This window comes from Sordaria macrospora, chromosome 5 (assembly GCF_033870435.1).
Source record: "Sordaria macrospora chromosome 5, complete sequence".
Taxonomy (NCBI): domain Eukaryota; kingdom Fungi; phylum Ascomycota; class Sordariomycetes; order Sordariales; family Sordariaceae; genus Sordaria; species Sordaria macrospora.
The window spans coordinates 3,094,194-3,113,861 of NC_089375.1; the positions used below are offsets into that span (position 1 = coordinate 3,094,194).

At 52.9% G+C, this 19,668-nt stretch overlaps 3 protein-coding genes across 3 annotated transcripts; 1 reads left to right on the forward strand and 2 right to left on the reverse strand.

Moving 5' to 3' along the window:
• Positions 1-3,831: 3,831 nt before the first annotated feature.
• On the forward strand, positions 3,832-7,165 carry SMAC4_02421 (uncharacterized protein; the record flags this gene model as incomplete). Its single annotated transcript, XM_003350702.2, has 4 exons — positions 3,832-4,550; positions 4,710-5,418; positions 5,476-5,637; positions 5,695-7,165. 4 exons carry the CDS (start codon positions 3,832-3,834, stop codon positions 6,550-6,552), a joined length of 2,448 nt encoding a protein of 815 aa, XP_003350750.2. The 3' UTR covers positions 6,553-7,165.
• Positions 7,166-9,123: 1,958 nt separating this feature from the next.
• Positions 9,124-12,511, reverse strand: SMAC4_02422 (uncharacterized protein; the record flags this gene model as incomplete). Its single annotated transcript, XM_003350703.3, has 1 exon — positions 9,124-12,511. One exon carries the CDS (start codon positions 12,509-12,511, stop codon positions 10,133-10,135), a length of 2,379 nt encoding a protein of 792 aa, XP_003350751.3. The 3' UTR covers positions 9,124-10,132.
• A 2,623-nt stretch (positions 12,512-15,134) lies between these two features.
• On the reverse strand, positions 15,135-19,214 carry SMAC4_02423 (uncharacterized protein). The gene is made up of 3 exons (XM_003350704.2): positions 18,429-19,214; positions 17,917-18,229; positions 15,135-17,861 (listed from the first exon to the last, which is right to left on the reverse strand). Exons 2-3 carry the CDS (start codon positions 18,080-18,082, stop codon positions 16,354-16,356), a joined length of 1,674 nt encoding a protein of 557 aa, XP_003350752.1. The 5' UTR covers positions 18,083-18,229; positions 18,429-19,214; the 3' UTR covers positions 15,135-16,353.
• Between the last annotated feature and the right edge of the window lie 454 nt (positions 19,215-19,668).

The window sequence follows — 19,668 nt, forward strand, 5'->3', positions numbered from 1 at the left end:
AGCGTTTTGGATTCATGGATTGACTTTTGAAGCTGGCCCCACTATCTCAGGTCGTCGATCTGCATGCTGCGGGGTCCCTTTATGATACTGTAGCAGCAAGCCTGTCTCCTGTGAAGCAGAGACGTTAAGTAGTGTAGGCATGAACTTTATCAAAGAATTCTTAGGAATTATGCGATAGAGTGTAAGAACGTGAGAAATGCCTGCAGGGGCAGAACGCACACCATTCCTGTAAGCGACGTCGTGATGCACATTTGGTGAAATTCCAACAAAGAGACCTCGCCCCGTATTGGTGTGTCTGGCCTGGACAAATTGGAAGTCCGCGATGATGGCTCGTGCGATTTCGACGGGTCTGAGATGGCTGCCTCACACAGCGGCATCGAGCAATCTGAGAACCTCTTAGGGCTGCTGCCACTTTGCCGACAGGATAAGATGGGGAGCTACGTGTGGAATTGACCTCGCTTTCTCGCTACCTCTATGATACCTACCTAGCTGACAGTATTTTATTATCACAAGAGGTACCTCTACCGACTAAAACCAACTTCGTCTTCTCTTTCCCTCGCTTGGATGTCCAAAAATCTGAACCTGGCACATCTCATTCTCACTGGTCCTCGCCCGCCCACTTACACTCACTTACACCCACTTGCCCATCGGAGGCTTCAACTTTGAAATCCCCAACGGTCGCCTTCATCCTACCTCCAAAGGAAGCCGTCTTGGCAAGTCAAATAATAATCCATTTGGCAACTTCGGGCGCTGCCAAGCGGTCTCAATCTAAGATCTCGTCTCCGGCAATCAGACAGGCGGTGCCGCCCGTCGTCCTTCCCGTCGATCATTCTCAAGCATAGCGAATGTCTAAGATGACCTAACTGAGATGAAGCTAAGCTAGCCAAGCTTCTTACCCTGTGCGGATGTGGTAGCATCACCACCCTCACAACCGGCACTAGTCTTGGTGGCGCCTTGTCATCCAATGTTTAAACTCCAGAACACTCCGCTGTCGTGCGGCACGATGGCGCTGGTCTGTGGGGGTCCATCTTACCTGGATGTCACCGACCGTGGCCGCCTGACCCTCCGCTATAAGTCGCTTACACCATTCCCGTCCATCTTGGACCTATCTTTGATCCTCACCTGCCTCCAAAACTGTCTGACCTCCAAGATGACAGGCCAAGCACCAGAGCACAACGCCGGCAGCAGTGGACAAGCTGCAAAATTAATCCAGCTGCAAGATGCAGATTGAGGTAGAAATTCTTGGGCACTCAGCCATCCAGCGGGTGGCATTCGCGACCACAAAGGATGTTAGATTTCCTCTTTGACGCATTTCCCATGACGGGCAATATGGTAATCTATTGCACTTCGCATCATTCACGCCTTGGACTGCGGCGCTTGTACAACGGCACTATATTCGTCCCATCATCATCCACCTACAAATCTCTTGACGCTCGCGCGTACATAGTGGCACGCACGCACGCCCTCTGCACGGACTCAACATACCGGAACTCCGAAGACGGAGGAGGCCTTTCCACATGTGGTTCACACCATATGATCCTCCTGGCGATCTTGACAAAACATCGGACGAAGATGGGGAGCACCATTGCTGAGCCGCCAAATCTCGCCGTTTGTGGCACCGCCCAGCCGGATCCCATCATCGAGTTTCTGTCTTTCCAGGTCTCAACCAAGCCGGAACCCAAGCACCTTGAGAACTGCGGAGTTACTCACCGACGGAAAGCAACCAGAATGGAAAGTACCGTAAGGAATATACTTGTTCTTGGTTGGCCGTGGTGGAAACATTGGATGACATCCATCACGGCCGAGGGCTGTGTCCCCCAGTGGACCCAACCCTGGACAAAGCGTGGTGATGTTCCGAGAAGAATGAAGCCACCGCCCACGGTCAGAAAGCGGCTAGGACCAATCCGCAACTCTTTATATTCGTATTATCGTCCGTCTTAACGGGTACTCGGATTCCGACAAGGCGTCTGAGAAAGACTGCGTTCTTCGCTGGGTTATGTGTGTAGTGAGGCCCCTGTTTGTATAGCTCCCTAACCAATGGCAACTTCATCCTTTGGTGACAAATGGCGCCTCGTTGCCATGACTGCTTTTGTTCATTGCACACAAGTGTCACCCACGGGCTTTGATGTCCGCATAATCGAATCAGAACTGGCCATTTCAAGCGGATCAAGACTTGAGGAGGAGGGCAACGGCTGTCTCTGACCAGGGCATAAAAGACGCCTCTGCACTCCCACTGTCCCCGTCTTGGCAATATCTCGAGGTATCAGTTTTCAGGACATTCAAGATCAGCATCATCATCGGTTTCCAGAATTTTTTACCACCACCGAGTACCTCAAGAAAGGCTCCTACGGTAGACAGCCGATCCGTCACCCAGACCAGTCAGTCTCGCAAACGCCATAGCCAAGCAGCCAAGCAGCCAAGCCGTTGACAGTGTCGCAGACAAGAGCGCAGTCATACTCGACCTGATTGCAGTTCCGTGTCTACAGCAGTCAGCCTTGGTCCGATCCGAGCTGGATCGACTTACCGCTTTATCTCATCCATAGCAGATATGCTCTTGATCCACAGCTGGATAATCACCAAATCCTATTGGACAGATGGTGCATATGCACCTGATATGCACTTGAAAGGGAGCTAAAACTGCCCGCATAAGCAGTGACTATCCCCTTTTGAGGATATCTGCTATGGATGAGTAGAAGCGGTATACCGCGACCCTCTAGCCGTCATTTGTCCGTTGCGTGGAACAGCGTTAATTTCAAGGTGAGCTTGGCGTTGCGCAGCCCCCCGGCAGAGCTGCTGCGCTGGCTTTGCTGGCGAGGACGAACACAAGTCGTCATTGGGTACAGTGTGGCGGTTCATGGTTGTGGTGAGATGATACAACAAGTTCAGGTTTTTCTTTGATGAGATGGGACGGAGGGTCCAGTCATCACCTCACCCCATTGCTAGCGCATCCCTGACACTGAGCACCCGCGCGAGCGCCGCACCAAAGAAGCCCCTCTGGCCCTAACAGGAAAAGCATCCCACGCACGACGTCCACCTGCAGCACCACCGCAGACGTCGGTACCCCTCCAGCCGGCTCCAGGGTCTCCGTTCGTCTGGCATAGTGGAGCCCTTGACGACTTCATCCACCTTTGAATTCTTTCTCCACGCGGGAGCAGGTCTGGTCCCTCTGTCCATGCTCCAAAACTCGAAATGGTACTCGTTCAGTACCGCATTTATCATCATCCAGTCGCGTCTAGTCACTCATCGGGCTTTTTATGCCCGACATCCTAGTGGCAACTTTGCCCTCATATAAACATTTTTGTCTGCCGGTGCTCAGATCGAGACTCTTTTTCTCCCAAGTTCGAGGATTTTCCACAAGGAAACATCAATACTTGTAGGTACCAACAACTACAGCAGTACACAATACACCACAACCTAGGTACTCATCGCCGCCGCTCGGCCTTGACATTGGACGGAGGTCTGCTGAGTACTAAAAAAGAGATTTCGCTCATTGACCCAGATCTACGACAATACCCAGGGAAAGGCAGTCCAGCCACCCCGGCCTTTCTAACGCTCTAACAAAAGTTGATTGGCCTGGGATAAAAAGACAATCGCGCCCCCAACATCGACTCCAGTGCCTGCTCCAGTTCTAGTCATTGACCCCAGCAGCAACCCCAAAAGGTTGGATTGAACCACACCAAGACACAAGCGTTCCTTCGCCCTGTAGTGGCACGCCCTCGCACCCACCAACACAACCAGGCAGTTTGACCCTCTCGGTCGCAGTAACCCAAGCCAAATACGTCAATCCGCAGCTCACCAACTCACCACCGTCTCCAAAAAAGATCCATCTGGATGGACTCTCCAACCGTGCCTTCTCCACGAGCCACGGGCACTCGCAAGTGGTCCACGCCGACGCCGCCAGATACCCCGACGTCCATGACACCGCAATCCGAGTCCCGATCGTCCTCGCCCGAATTTACACATCTTCCCGACAGACCAACTTCCACCGGCACTCTTCCTAGCAAAGGTTATTATCCGGTCCAACATCACCACCACCATCACCCTTCTAGCTATTTACTTTGGGCTCTCTTGCAGACCCAGGCTACTTCTCATCTTCTCAACGCTTCCACCTCCGCACCCTCTTGCACTCCCGCATCCGGAAACTCGGCTGACCTTCCCTCTCACAAAGACTTTGGCAGGACCTCGTCGCCCCCGGAGTCGCTGCGAAAACTGGCCATGAAGAGTCAACTCATGGCTTCCGCCGCAACCACTCCCTCGTCGCCGACGATCTCTGTCAATGCCCCTACGATCTCACAACAACAACAACAACAACAACAACAACAACAACAACAACAACAACAAGATAACAACCAGCAGGAGGATCATGAAAGGGAACACCATGACAGCCTTCTACCTGCGCCCGCCGTTGCTTTCTCACATGCGCTGAGATCGCTCAATGACCTGGACGGTGGTGTCGGTGGTATTGGCTTCACTGGTCAGCATAACCCAATAGCCTACAACTCACCTTACAGCCAGAGCATCCCCTCGACAGCTCCTGGATCGCCGCGAATGTATGTGTAACCCACCCCGCATATGTCTGAATTTATCTTCCTTGTGACCTTCATACACTTCCTTTGCGCGTGCTCTGGTGGCACACCCCAACGACCAGAGTTGGTGAAGGTGTGGGGTTCGTGCTTGACTCACCAAAGGCTAACTGTAATATGTCCCAGCCCGCCCATACGACAGAACTCGGGTTGCGTAACACCCAGGATACGACCGCACGCTACAACGCTTAACATTCCGGGCATGACACGGTCGAGGGTTTCTCCTGATGGCAGAATTCCCGAACGAGACGTTGCCGCCAAGTTGGTGATCATCATGGTTGGCCTCCCAGCAAGAGGAAAATCCTACATTACCAAGAAAATTCAGCGCTACCTCTCCTGGCAGCAACACAATACAAAGATCTTCAATGTGGGGAACCGCCGACGTATCGCCGCTGGCGTCACTCACAAGGGTGATCAGCCTGCTCCGACTTCGGCGGATGACCACGATGGCCACGATCCCCACGACGCACCCAAGAGAGCAGCCACTATCCTCCTAAAAGGCAAGGATGCCCCCAAGATCACGCTGGAGGAGGATGAGCCGACGACCTTGGACTTGAATGAGCACCAAGATGGTTCCGTACCCAAGGATCCAATCGATCAGTCAGCAAAGTTCTTCGACCCGAAGAATGAGACTGCCGCGAAGCTCCGCGAGCAGGTCGCTATCGACACACTTGATGAGCTCCTGAACTACCTCCTGCACCAGGGCGGATCCGTGGGCATTCTTGATGCCACCAACAGCAATGTCCATCGGAGAAAACTTATTGTTGAGCATATTCAACAAAGGGAGCCCAAACTGGGAATTCTCTTCATTGAAAGTATATGTCACGATCAAAATGTGAGATTCTGCGCTTCTTGCTGCCTGTGATGGAGCCCTAGACTAACCAAAATGTAGCTCCTCGAGGCGAATATGCGCTTGAAGCTTGCCGGTCCTGACTACAAGGATAAGGATCCTCATAAGTCACTTGCGGACTTCCGAGAGCGTGTTAAAGCATACGAAAGTGCTTACGAGCCGCTTGGCAAGTGGGAAGAAGATAACGACTTGCAGTACATTCAGGTATGGCTACTCTTGATATAAACGTGCCGTTTCAGGCCTCATGCTAACACACCAAAGATGATCGATGTGGGCCGAAAAGTTATCCACCATAGACTCCGAGGATTCCTGACGGCCGGTATCGCTTCATATCTGACGACATTCAACCTCGCACCTAGGCAGATATGGATTACTCGCCATGGTCAGAGCCAGGACAACCAACTGCACAAGTTGGGCGGCGATTCGGGTCTGACTGAACGCGGTCATTACTACGCCCAAGCGCTCTACAACTTCATCACCTTCAAGCGTAAGGAATGGCTTATCGAGCAGAAGAACAAGATAGCGTCGTCGACATTCCCGCCAGCACCCGGAGATCATACGCCTCCGTATCCTGAGCTGTATCAGGAGTTGGACGATAAGAACTTCTGTGTCTGGACTTCGATGCTCAAGCGCAGCATCGAGTCTGCCGAGTATTTCGACGCCGACGATGACTACGACGTCAAGCAATGGGAAATGCTAAACGAGCTCAATGCCGGCACGTTCGAGGGTTTGACCTACGAGGAGATTGCACAGAGGTATCCCGAGGAGTATCAGAAGCGGTCTAAGGACAAGCTTCACTACATCTATCCCGGTGTCGGCGGTGAAGGTTACCTACAGGTCATAAGTAGGTTGCGTGACATGGTACGCGAAATCGAGCGCATCACCGACCACGTGCTCATTATTGGACACCGTTCTGTCTGCCGTGTCTTGATGGCATATTTCATGGACTTGACGAGGGAATCCATCGCCGATCTGGATGTCCCGTTAGGCATGCTCTACGCTATCGAGCCAAAGCCGTACGGAATCGAATTTCATGCGTACAAATACGACGAGGTTGAGGGATGGTTCCAGGAGCTGCCCAACTATAGGCCTCAAAGGACTACCGACAGGAACAACTGAGGGAGTCCGGGGGCAGCTGGCATGATTTTTGTGGCAATTCATTTTTATATCTGTTGGGCGAGGAAGTGTTTGGTCCTATTTCTTGGTTTTTGCTGTGGTCACACAGCTGGCGCAAAACGGTATATCCTAGGACAGGGCGGGCGATGCGAAGTTGATGACCTTGATGGGATCATGAATGAACAACTGGGCTTTTTGTGGCATTTTTGGAACGGCGCGAACACATTCGAGAAATGTCCAACAAAGAAAAGGGACCAGGAGATTCGAAATCATTCCGCTGGTCGATGAGTACTTCTCTTATCATTTGTTATTCACGGGGGGTTCAGGGTTCTTGGGAATTCATCGGGCTTTTGGCGAGACGGCGTTTTTGAAGGTTTATACTTGTCAACACTCCTGACGTCAAGGACGGACAAGATAGCATCATGGGTTTGAGTTCGGTCGATCGATGAATTCAAACATGTTTTACTCATTTTTACTGTTGCTCTCTCTGAACTTCCCCAACTTGCCTGATGTTGTTATTCTGTTCAACCAAAAGCCAGGAATATGACCAGCAGCTGGCGCTACAGGAGTCGTACTGCGATCTTCCATTTCTGTCGCTCGCAACACAAATATTCACATTGTATTGTACTATACGCCTCTCAACTCGCTTCGCTTCTTTCGGTAGAATCCACGTTACATCCTATTCACGCATGCATATGCTGTGGTACTGGAGATCATATACATTGAGGTACTGTAGTGGTGGAAGAGACATCACAACTCTAAGCCGACGATGGTATTCCGGCTATTCACAACATCTATAATGAACCACCCCACAATACACCATTATTTCGATATCATACTTATTCTATGATGACCCTTCACTCTCCTGCCTTCTACCACCTATCCAGAAATGTTTCCTCGTGACCCAAACAGCATCATCATCGGCTCCACATCATTACTTCAAGATCCTCCACCACCGCGCCGCCACCAACTTTATGTACCCCGGGATCTTCACCTTCTGGAACTCCACCGTTTAGCGCAGATCTACACTACAAAACTACGCTAACAAGACCTCACCCTTCCCGGGTGAAGACACAGCTGTCTCCTATACGTTTCTACAGTCTTTCGTCTTGTGGGCCAATTCTTCCCCAGTGTCGTCTTGATTCTCGGCATGGAAAGGTTATAACAATTGGTAAAATTATGGAGATGGACTTTTCGAGGAAGGACATGAGTGTTGATTGACTTTCTAAATTCGGCTCTCTCTGAAGGCACCTTGACGTAAGGGGCTGGCTCCAGGTGATTGATTCACCGATGGATGGATGGATGGACTAGATGGATGACATATGGCGTAGATCCCATACTAGATACATACAGTGTAGGTATAAACCCAGCTTGCCAGCCTCCAGCCTCCAGCCTCCAGCCTCACCCATTCAGCGCCGCCGCCAGGGACAACCTAAACCAAGCAGACTATACCTATGACGGGCGTACATACCATCCATCAGGCACCGGGACCGGGGCTCGGGGGTTCGGGTCGCCTGCTGTTCGGTTCAGCGGTTCAGCGGTTCAGCGGTTCAGCGGTTCAGGTTCAGGCTGTGTAACCCAGGGGCTATTCGACCACTGACTGGATCGCACCCCCAAGTTGGGAAAGTCCGGCGGCACTGCACGATTACATTCCTAGTGTACGTACCCTGAGCTAGTGTAGAGGAGTCGAGCCAGAGAACTGGGTAAGTATGATTCAAGGGCTCACTGGACTACACATCTTTACCTAGAGGTAGCTTTTTTTCAGCTCCGATCTTTTAGCCTGAGCTTTTAGCGGTGGAAGAAAAGAAAGAAGAAAGAAGAAGAAAAAAGGGTAGAAAGGGGGACGGATGGATGCCCTGAGGGTTCGATGGTTTGATGGTTCAGCTGAGCTGAGCTGAGTTAAAAAGGTTCATTACAGGGCATTTCCATTCGACGGTGTAGGGGTTAGGCTGGCTCGTTAGGTCGGGGGCTCAGGGAGGCACTCAGGGAGCCTCAGTTGGAGTCGGCTGGGGTCCTTGCTCAGCGCAGGCTCTCCCTCTGTCTGCACCAACATTTTCACCATGTTCTGTTGCTGGGTCAGGAGGATATCTTGTCATACGTAAGTGCTCCTATATTTATTTGTTCATTTTTTGCAGTCCGCCGGAGCGATCCGAGAACTCACCGTTGCATTTGGATCTGCCTCTACCTGCGCACCTTGGTGGTTACATATGGGAAATGGCGAGACCGGATGGACCCTTGACGCTGGGAATGACCTCACTGGAGTAGATCCCGACCTTAGGTCCCCTTGGATCCGGACCCGCTGGTTTGTTGCTGACAGACGAGAAGTAAGCAATGATGTACTGGATCTTGCAGCAGCCCGCTTGATTCCTTGGCTTGGGACTGTTGAGTGAGCGGTCGATCGAGGATGATAGCGATGAGGATTTGAAGATTATCGCTGCGATATCGCGGAAAAAAAATAAAAAATATAAAAAATATAAAAAGAATTGTGAGATTTTCTAAGTACGATGCAGCCAACGAAACTATCTGCCAAAACACCATTTGAGCGTTCAGCGAGAATGATATCGTGAGCAAAGACATGATCGATATGATATACGTATATAGCTTGTGAGGACATTTCTACATCCATCCTTTTCAGGCTTGGAACAGTAAAATATCCGTCGTACACACACTACACCAGATTCCAAGTCCACTCACGGATATATGCCACTAAACCATTGATACATCACCTAATTCATCCTCCATCTCCCTTCGCCCATCGCTCCTTTTTGGATAAACGCTAGGCTAGGTAATAAAGACAACGAAATAACAAACGAGAAACAAAAGAAACTAGGGTCATAACATCGTCATATCTCATCAAGAAAGAGTAGGAAAGAAAAAGAGAAACAACAGGAATCCATGACGAGGGCAGCCATAGCCACCTAAGTCATCACCAGTACAGTACTGACACCGACAATAACCACCATTGAGCACTCGTTCTGCTTCCTTTTTCTCTTCTCGATAGGCAAGGAGACTCGCCAGGGAGGAGACCCGTGTCAAAGACAAAACATCACTGCCGCGCCGCCGGTCAATCGGTAAGAGGATTCGAGCACCGAAAGTCGAACAAAAAGACGCTGGAAAAAAATCGAAGAAAACCGTATCGTAATCATGTGTTGAAGACGATGGACGTTATTATGGTATGGTCCGATGATCGGCGGTTGGCAAGATGATGTTTCGTCGTGAAGGAAGGAGGTAAGGATGGAAGGGAAGGAAGGATCGCGTTGTGAAATTTTCCATTGCGACTCATCCCCAATTGTTGGAAAGAGCGATGCGATGGATGCGGGCAGTGCGGTGAAGTGGGTCAGGGACGGAAGAATCCTCCAAGATGCCGGAAGGAAGCACAGAGAAAGTATTCCGTTCCTCTTTCGCTTTCAATTCCGAGTCGGAATTTTATTTTTCTGTCCCACCCTCTTTCACCGGCACACTTACTCGCCACATCAGATCGAAGCCCTTTCGATTGTTGTTCGTCCAACGAACACCATGTTGCTGTTTGTTCATGGCTCGATGGGGTCGTTATTGTCGGTTGTCCGTTTCGCACCATCCTCAATCACCATACCCTGTGAATATTCTCAACATCCTCTCCTGCTTCGCCCAGGCCCGAATCGCGGTGGCTGACAATCCCACTTACACTTCCGTTCGTGTCGCTCGAGTTTCTCTCCTTCTTGGCGACCAGTTCGTCACCAAGGCCATACCCAGGTACTGGCGGTGGCGCACGGTTAGGCTGTGGCCTGGTTTTTAGTGGTGATGTGCCCTGAGTCTGCTGTGTCGGCTTCGGGTAGTGGAACCTAGGTATGCTGACAGGTGTTGTTGTCGAGTTCCCGGTTGATGGCCGTTGGGGAGTCTCTGGTCGGTCCGATGTTGGTGCCAGTTGGTACTCAGGCTCAGGAGAGTCGATGATCATAGCATCATCCCCGTCCCCATCCCTTGTAAGATCCATGCTGTCCTCCTCTCTTTGAACGCCATTGACATGTACGTAGGTGTTTGTCGTCATTGGCATTGCTTCACTCGCGCTGGGGCGATGACTCCCTGTCGACTGCCCCGGTTGGGCCTTGTGGCTGACACTGCTACGCCTGCTGCGGACAAACCCGAGGAATCCCTTTCCCGACGATGTGGAAGCCGGGCATTTGGGTACCTTGGTTACCCTCGCCTGACCAGAACGGACTGGAGTGGCAACGGACATCGCCTCGTCTAACCTATTGGCCTGGCGCGGAGGAGAGAAAAAAGAGGCAGTGCCTTCTTCTGACAAAAAGTTACCCTTCGACCCAGCGCTTGTGGTTGGCCTGCTCTCCATGCTCTCCCTGGTCTTCCCCTTGTCCTTGGAGCCAAACATGAACGATTTGCTCTTCATGGCGACTGGAGCCGACATAACGGACGCGGCGGCGGATCGAAAGCTTGACATGGACGTACGCGGCTTGGTCGGCGAGGAAGGTCGCTCATTAAACTCGATCTTCGACTGTGATTTCCTCAATTTCTTGGCAAGCTTGCGGACCGAGCCGTAGTCGACGTTGGTCTCAATGTTATTACCATTGGGATCAGTACCGCGCTTCGTTCCGCGGGAAGGCGAGTCTGGGGCAGTCACCGGATCAGTTTGTGGAGGAAAATAGTCGTTTACAAAGGCAGAACCAATTGTACATGTTGGCTCTTCCCTATAAGGCGAGGGAAGAGGAGGTGGGGCCATCGAGTTGTTAACGGGTACTGACGCTGTCTTGCGGTGGAAGCCGGTGAAAATAGCATGCAACTTCTTTTCATCGTTGTTCTGTTTCTGGGCCAGGTGCTCGGCAAAGGGCTTCAGGTTTTCAGGAGACTCTGGCCGGCTGGGTACTGGCGAGGGACGGCCGGAACTGGATGGGAAAGCAGTCGTGGCGGCACGAGCTCTACCATTAACACTATCCTGTCGGTTCGGACTGCCACTCAATACGGTGCCCGCGCTCTGGGCGGCTCGAAGGGGATGCCTGGTGCCGTGAATAGCGTGCTGCTCAAAGAATCCCGATGCCACCAAGTTCTTGTAACTCTCCATCACCTCTTCCTTAGTGGGGTAATCGGCGGCCGAGAACTTTTTGGCTGCTTCCTTCGCCGCCTCTTGATCGCGCGTCGCCAGCGCTGCGGCTGCTCCTCTAAAGACAGGCACAGGCGGTACGGGGGGTGGCGTCTCGACAGCTGGGGTGCAAGGCGCCGTCATGGTTGAGCCTCGGCCACGGTGTATCGACGATCGGCTGTCTGCTTGAGTGTTGAGAGAGGGCCGTCCCATCGCGTCTTTGCCGCTCACCATGGCTCCCCAAGACTTGCTACGACTTAGGCTGAACCTTTCGCGGACGCCATCCCAGAGCGGCGTGAGGAGAAACTTGCTCTTGCTGCGACTGTGACCCATCGGTTGCTGCACCGGCGGCTGTTGTTCTTGCTGCTCGTCTTCTGGTGGAGGCGCAGAAGGCTCATAGGCAGTATAAGTAGTCTGACGGGTGGGGTGTCGCTCCATGGTTGGATGGTGCTCGGTGACCGGCGTGCCAACAAACTGTCGCTCGTATTCCTCCACGTCCATATCCTCCAGGTATGATGGCGGCGGGGCAGCAGAAGTGCGGTCGTTCATTGATCCTTCAACAAATCGACTGATGCTAGCGGCCGAAGAGGTGTGGTTCAGCTTGTGGGAGCCGGGACCGACGACGGGTGACGTTGGTGGACGGGACGCCATTGCATTCGGTCTCGAGAAATTGACAAATTCCTTCTTTTGTGGGGCGGCTGTTGTCTTGTCGTTCTTCTTGGGTCGCAGGTGTGAACGGAATCGCGCCTTTGCGGACCGTAGCAGGCGACCGAATCGGTCGGCGGACGGCTTGCTTGGGTCCAGGCTGGCTAGTTTCGTCTGCTTGTCACTATCGTGAGGAAAGTCGATCAGTGAACATGTCAGCGTGCATGGGGAGAGGCGATGCGGCATTCTGGTTGCGGCGTCCAGTGTCATGCAACAGGCGACAGACACCTACCAGCAGAAATCGCAACGCTCCTCGTCGGGCGAAGCGGACTCGCTCGCGCGGCTTCGGGGAGGTTTTGTGTGCGTTTAAAGGAGTGCCGACGGACGAATGAGTGGTTTATTCGGTGAGCGGGTGGATATCGAAAAGGCGGTGGTGGGCGTTATGGGAGGTTGGGGGAACCGCGGACGTGGGTGGTGCCAGGCGATTGAGTGGGTTTTGTTTACTTTTGGCGCCAAAAAGGAGACCGTCCGAACTATCGTTCACCCCCAGCAGCTGCCCCCCCAGCAAGTCTAGCAGCACTCCGGTGGTGCGTGGTGGCCGCTAGGGTGTCCGCCCGTGGCCCTGTTCCTGCGTTTCCAGGAAGCTCGCAGCCGGGCGGAAAAGCCAAGGCCGAATCAAACAAATCAAATCAGGGCGCCCAGCGGCCGGGCCAGCCTGTGCCTTGGTGTCCCCCGCCGCTGAGTCCCGCTCTTGGCCTGCGCAGACCTGGCAGACCTGGCTGCCCCCCTGTTCCATGGAAAACCTGGGGAAAAAGAGGACAAAGGCCAATGAAAAAGGTGGGGATGCCTCATTTTGTTTTCCCTGCTTGTGCGGCCTCTGATATGGAAAACGAGGGGAAGCCGAGTTGCCAGTGTCTCAGATCACCTTTTCACTCAATCTGGTTCCCATGTTTTGGATAATGAGACAAATATTCACAGTGTTTCGGGGCTTGGGTCTGGTCATTTTTGCGGTGGACTCGGAGCAGGAGGATCACCCATTGCACCCCATTGAGACCCCTGGCGGCCCCGTCTGGTAGCGGATCAGTAGCGGGCCACTGTCCATCACGAACGCCCATCAGTCCCCATCAGGAAGGCCGGGATTGCTAGGCCCAGGGGATGGATGGCAGAGCGCATGGGGAGCCTGGCGGAGAGGTGATATGCTTTGCATTGGCCTCGCGTGTCGTTGCGGGTAGCGGTAGTAACTTGCGCCGGCGACCTGCTGCAATGGCAATCTGGCGTCCACGCTGCTGATTGCACAAGTGCCACAGTTCCTGTTCTTGGGACGAGCTCTTGTTTCCGTCCTTTCGAATCGGATGGAATGGGTTGGGTGTCTGGATTCTGGAGGCGCCCATATCATCAGGAGCCAGTCCAGGGGCGTTTCGCCTGTGACACTATCGTGGTACAATAGTGCTGCTTTCACGGTAGCCAAAAGCAACTGTTCCCAAACACCAAGTGTCCCGAGGGAAAGAGACTCGGAGGCTTTGTTGGCTGGCGTTCACCGTTCGTTGTGACCGTCCGACGCCGCCACCGCGATCAGCATACCTACACATACCCCCAAGTACCCTCCAAGGCACACTACACACACCTAGCGACTTACACCCGCCCGGCTCAACGATCACCGATCAACTGGCCCACGGTCAACGGCCCTGCAGTCCGTCCGAGGCCCGTTCCAGTTCAGGCACCACGCTCAAAAAGAAGAGAGAGGGAACCCGTGCGTGATTGTGTGCGGGTTTGACATCAATTTCTGGGGAATGACCATCTACAACGGTAATACCCAAGGAGATCAGGTTCGATAGATTCGATACATACCTCCGAGAGAGGATCCAGATTGAAATTTGCTGCACGACATACACGGTGATTTTCCTTTATCCGAGCTTGAGAAGATCAAATCACAGTTGCCGAGCCGAGCGAAGTTTATAAACTGCTATCCGCCAAGCTTCGTGGGAAAAGCCAACCCCCATTAACAAAAGAACAAAACAAACCAAACCACCCATATGAGCCCATATGAAACATTCCCGTTCAACATGCGCTTGCCGCTCGGATCTTGATGATCTTGATTCTCCCGAAAGGAAAAAGGCCGCAGTGCGCGACATTTAATGTCCTACTCATGTCCCCTTTTCATCTCGGGCTCTCGGTGGATTATCCCATGGCGGTTCTGGCTGCCGTGCTAACGGTGCTAACTACTGCAGTCGTCTTTTTTTTTTTTGTCCGAGCGAAATTTAACTCCACGGAATCATGGATCAGGCAGGTGAACGGCCGTTGCGTGGTTGGGAAAACTAGAACTAAACAAGACAAGCCGTGCCCGGTTACCACTCTACGACCAAGTTTTTTTCTGTTCTTTTTCTTTTCCTTTTCCTTTACGTCTCGACCTCGGCCAAGCTACTGCCTGGATGGAAAGCCCGAGAGTGGAGATATCTCCGGCTTCAGACAATAAAGGTGGCTTCTCATCTCGACTTTGACCTTCTGACCGATCTTTCTTATATGATCTTTCTTTCGTCGCTTTCTTTCCTTCCCCACTTTTATCTTCCTTTCGTCTCTCTCACGATTCTGTGACTTTTACTCCCATTTCGTTTGCACCTGAAGGGTGAAGCTTCTCGAATTTCAACCATCAGCAAGTCAGATCCAAGGAGCAGTAAACACACAGCCACTACCGTATAAACTCGCAAAATTCGTAAACCTTCGCCGGACCGGCGACGCAGGGTCAAAGGTTTGACAATTGCGTTTGGCTGTATGTACTCAGATGTTGATGCAAAATGGCAAAGCTCTAACCCTGCGTGCCGGCCCGGCGAGGGTTTACGAATTTCGCGAGTTTATATGGTAGCAACAGCCACAATGTCGACCAAACACACATTGCCCACATGCTATTTTCGCATGCCCTACATCGCACATTGAAGCTCACACCACTCAATTCTGCCATGGTGGCCCGTTCGAGGACAATCATCAACAGAGCTGTGGCAGGGTGAGATGCACTGCAGTAACATGCCCTATGCAAATGTGCACATCGAGTTCTGTCTAACGAGCAGAACCAGGGTTCCATCTTTCACATGATAACATACTCAGCCCTGGCTCCTGACATTGAACGCCCAGACCTGTGACAAAATCACCACCGAGTGTTTCCATCTTGAACTAATAACCTTGGATTCCTATCTTCTTTCGTCGTTCCAATACCTACGACTGACTGTTGACTATTTCGATTGGATCACCCCGCGCACCCTTATGAAACCCCGATTTATACCCTGAACATGTAAACAGAAAGAAACCGAGAAGAAAAGGTGAAGATAACATGAGAGGGAAAAAAAACAGCAAAGAAATGTCAAGAAAAGAACGTATGTAGTAGTGTGATGTCTCTGGCTCTTTTTTCTTTCTTTTCTTCTCCTCTTCAACGCCAGCAACTAGGCTTAGTTGTATATGTGTGATATGTGCAGCCAGGATCCTCACCATTCCTCAGCCTCATCATCCAACTCCTGCATGTATATGCGTCCGATGCGTGCGTTTCGTGCCCTGATTCGTGCTCTTTGGGTGGTGCCCTGGGCAACTTTGTAGCTGCAACTCCCACTGCATTCGAGCATTCAGCCTCATTTCAAACCCTAATATAAAAAGCGAAGAGTCTTTTCCCCGCGAAGGTGGCAACTCAAGGGAAGCCAAGAACAGACCACAACAAAACACCACAAAACTGACAGACAGATGACTTAACAACAGAAGGAGATCGCAAAAAGACAAGACTTTGTCGGAACAACAACCGGGACCAAATGAACAACCATTATTTAAAAAACCGACAACCCGACAACCGGAAAACCAAAACGGAGCACAGCAAAAAGACACTCCTCAAACAAACCCCGACCGGAGACGCAGCCGATTAAAACGCCTCAACACCTAGCTTTCAGCAGCAAGCAACAGCAACAACCCCAGGGCAAGCCCAACAAGCCATTCAAGAAAGAAACTTGTGCGCAGAACCCGCTCCGTTTCACTTCCAGTGCTCCGGAAGCCACAAAAACTTAATCGGCCCTGAACATGATACCCCACGAACCCAACAACCCCGGCAGAGAATTTCAACTTTGGTAGTTGTCAAAATCCGACCGCTTGCACTCAAAGGTACCGTCAGCACGCCTATATTTGAACTGAATTGGCGGCTCCACGTCCTCCACATGCTCCGGCTCGCGCGCCCCATTGTGGTACCGCCCAGCGGCTACCCCGAACGTCTGATCGTGTGCACGCTTTGAGCCAGCGACCTGCGAAGGCGGCATGGGAGGCGGCGGAAGGTAACCGCCAGAACTTGAGGGACCGCCGCTGCTGCTAACAGAATAGGCACGAGGATAAGGCGGAGCAGCCATGCTGCTGCTGGGGCTGACCATTGGAATGTGGTTGTTGCTAACAGAGGGATGGCGGTCAACTATCAGAGGAGGCAGGAACGGACGTTTGGGAGCGATGGATGTGTGGTGGTGAGGAGGCTCCGAAGGAGGACGAGCAGGAGTAACGGCCTCACTGAGCGGCGGCAGTCTGTAGTCGTTCGGACTTTGGTGGATGCTGTCGTGACGAGGGACGGGGTTGATGGGCGCATAGGACCGCGATGGTTGATGCTGCTCGGACTGGTATACCGGCTGGTAGGGCGGTGGCGGCTGAGGGTAGGAAGACGGCTGGTGTTGTTGATAAAGCGCGCGTTGGCTCGTGGGGTAGCCGGGTGAAGGGGGAACCGAGTGCGATTGGACGAAACTTTGTGGTGGTGGTTGAGCGGGATACTGGTGATGCGAGTTGTTCCCTCCCAAGAACCCCAGATGGCCGCCTCCGGATGTCGGTGTCTGGGCGGCGTATTGAGGCGGGTAGTCAGCCATCGAAGGCCGGCGTTGGGGATCACTAATGGCGGAGTAGGGTGTCCTCTCGGTGCTTCCGCTCATTGATCTTTGTCGGTAAGCTTCCTGCTTCGCAGTGTCGGGCGTGGCGGTTCTCCGGGCCCTCCTATATTCCTCCTCGCCGTTCTCATAGTCGTTACCACCACCGTTTCCTTTTCCATCGCGACGTCTCATCCTCACATCACGCCTAATACGAACGCGACATCCCTGTTCGGCGACGGTACGGCTGAGGGGCGTGCTCTCGGTCAATCCGGGGAACTTTTTGGCGCTATAGACGACGAAGTCATGGGACTTGATATCCATTCGGAAGTCAAAGGATCCTGGCGAGCCGTCGTGGGGGGCGTTGGGATCTTCTGGGTCTTTGTCCTTGTCCTCCTTGGTCTCTTCGTACAGGTTGAATGTCAGTTTATAGCGACCCTCGTGGCGAACCGACAGATCGGGGAACAAGAAGTAGCCAGCCAACTTGGGTCGGTCAAGATAAGCCATGCCGGAGACAGGCATGCCAGTCAGCACAGGCGGTGTGTTGGCCGAAGGGGTCTGCAGACGGCCCTGTGCCATAACACGGGCGTGCTCGAGCGTGGCATAGAGGAAGAAGTTGGCGTTATACTGGAAGGTAACATCCCTCTCCTGGGCAACGCTAAGCTCTTCACCCTCAAAGATGCGCAGCTCGACGACCGGAGGGGGGTCCACGGGGCGACGGTCGGCGGATGCTGAAACGGGAATTAACGATCCGCGGACGATTCGGGTCTTGACTTTGGGACTTACATTTAGGACCCGAACCGCACGCTCTCGCGCGCAGGGGTTCTTGAACGACTCTCAGGGAATACCACAGCTTTCGGCCGCTTCTAGTTCTGCGACTTTGGAACTTGGGCATAGGCTCATCCTCATGAGAGAGGCCGTTGGAGGCGGCCGCGATAACTTGAGGGCCCATACTGCCCACTTCACAACCAACTAATTTGCAGCACCGAGGTCCTGAGCGACTTCCTGTTTATGGTCTATTTTGCCAATTTCCACCGTGCTGATGTTGATTATAGGAGACTGGCTGCCCAAGTCGCTGGGGAAGGGCTTGCGTCTTGAACTAGAATTTTCATCATCAGTCAGCCGTCATTCTTTGCAAATTCGCATGAGACCCAAAATTTCCGAGAAAACCCGCAGATGTCGGGACTGCATTTTGCTAAGGCGCGGCGCGTGTGTGTGGTCCCATGACAAAGCAGTGCTTGGATTGAATGCGATGCAATCGGCGTAATGTGCAAGCAAGACGTGCGGTCGCCACTTACCCTGTGACCTTTGCGGCAGGAAACCAAGCAAAGCAAATTGCTGGCAGATTGACGTCGGAAATTGGATTTTTGATGGAAACGTCGATGTTTTTGGAGCAGACCGTCGTCGCTTCTGGATCGGGGAACAGAGGCGGTCGGAGCGAATGAGTTGAGAAAAGGATGGAAGGAAGTAAACTGAAGACGACGAAAAGACGACGGGGCGGACGAGGATTCAATCGACGGGAAGCGAGAGGAGCAGGTGGAAGCGCTACCGACAGGACAAAACAGGGACGGCCGGGAGTGGATATGGTGGGCGGATGGGCCTGAGGGAGCTGAGGGATTGGCTGGGAGAGGAAGACGAATGGATGGATGGATGGAATGGAAGGTGGTGGTGGGCTATCGCTATGGAACTACGGACCCAAGGTTCCCAGAAACCAGAGCGACGGGTAGGAGCTGTGTGAAGAAAGACGGGCCTGCGACGACCTTGGGACTGCTGCTATTGGTTGCTTGGGCGCAAACTCGGCGAACCTCTCTCTGGAACGGACGTCCACGTATTGTTCCAAGCCTTTGGGGCGACCACTCGACTGCAGCCAGGACTGTCGCACTGTCACCGTCCAACTCGTACGGCCCTGGGTAGGTACGGTAGGAAGGTAGGTACTGTATGCGGGTGGGAGGAGCTGTGTCTGGGCGTTTTGGAGGGCTGGACCTGAGCTCCCGTCCGGTGTCGTTACTCCTAGGTTGTGTGTCGGGTAACGAAGGCTCTCAACAGAGACCGACCATAAAACAGCCGGCGAAAAGAGCAACGGTTTTTCAGAGCAAAAAAGGGAGGAAAAGGAAAACTCGAAAAAATGGAACGGGCGAATCCAGGAACAGAAACGATTTCGGGGGGGGGGAAGGGGAATGCCCTCGTCCGACAAGGGTCCAAGACACTGAAGAGGGCTTTCGACTCCAAAGACTCCAGAGACTCCAGAGAGAAGGGGGCCTCTGCGAAATGAGCGCGGACGGAAAATGTGACAGACGGTTAGACCATGCATGGGAGGTTGCATCAGCAGTGGACCGTCATGGCGCCCATCTTGCCCTCTCTGGGCCTGGTCCCGTCATCTGTCCCTTGTCCGGTGCCGCTTGCTCTCTCTCACACTCTCGACTCTCTCACACTCTCGACTCTCTCACACTCTCGACTCTCGACACTGTACACTACAGCCGGACGAGTGGTGGCCGCCAGCGCGCTCCCGACTGGCCGGACACAACTGACACCTTGACG

Coding starts and splice junctions, on each gene's coding strand:
- SMAC4_02423 (XM_003350704.2), bottom strand. CDS start 18,082: ATGGGCCCTCAAGTTATCGCGGCCGCCTCCAACGGCCTCTCTCATGAG. Junction 17,862..17,916: donor GTGCGGTTCGGGTCCTAAAT/GTAAGTCCCAAA, acceptor TTCCCGTTTCAG/CATCCGCCGACCGTCGCCCC.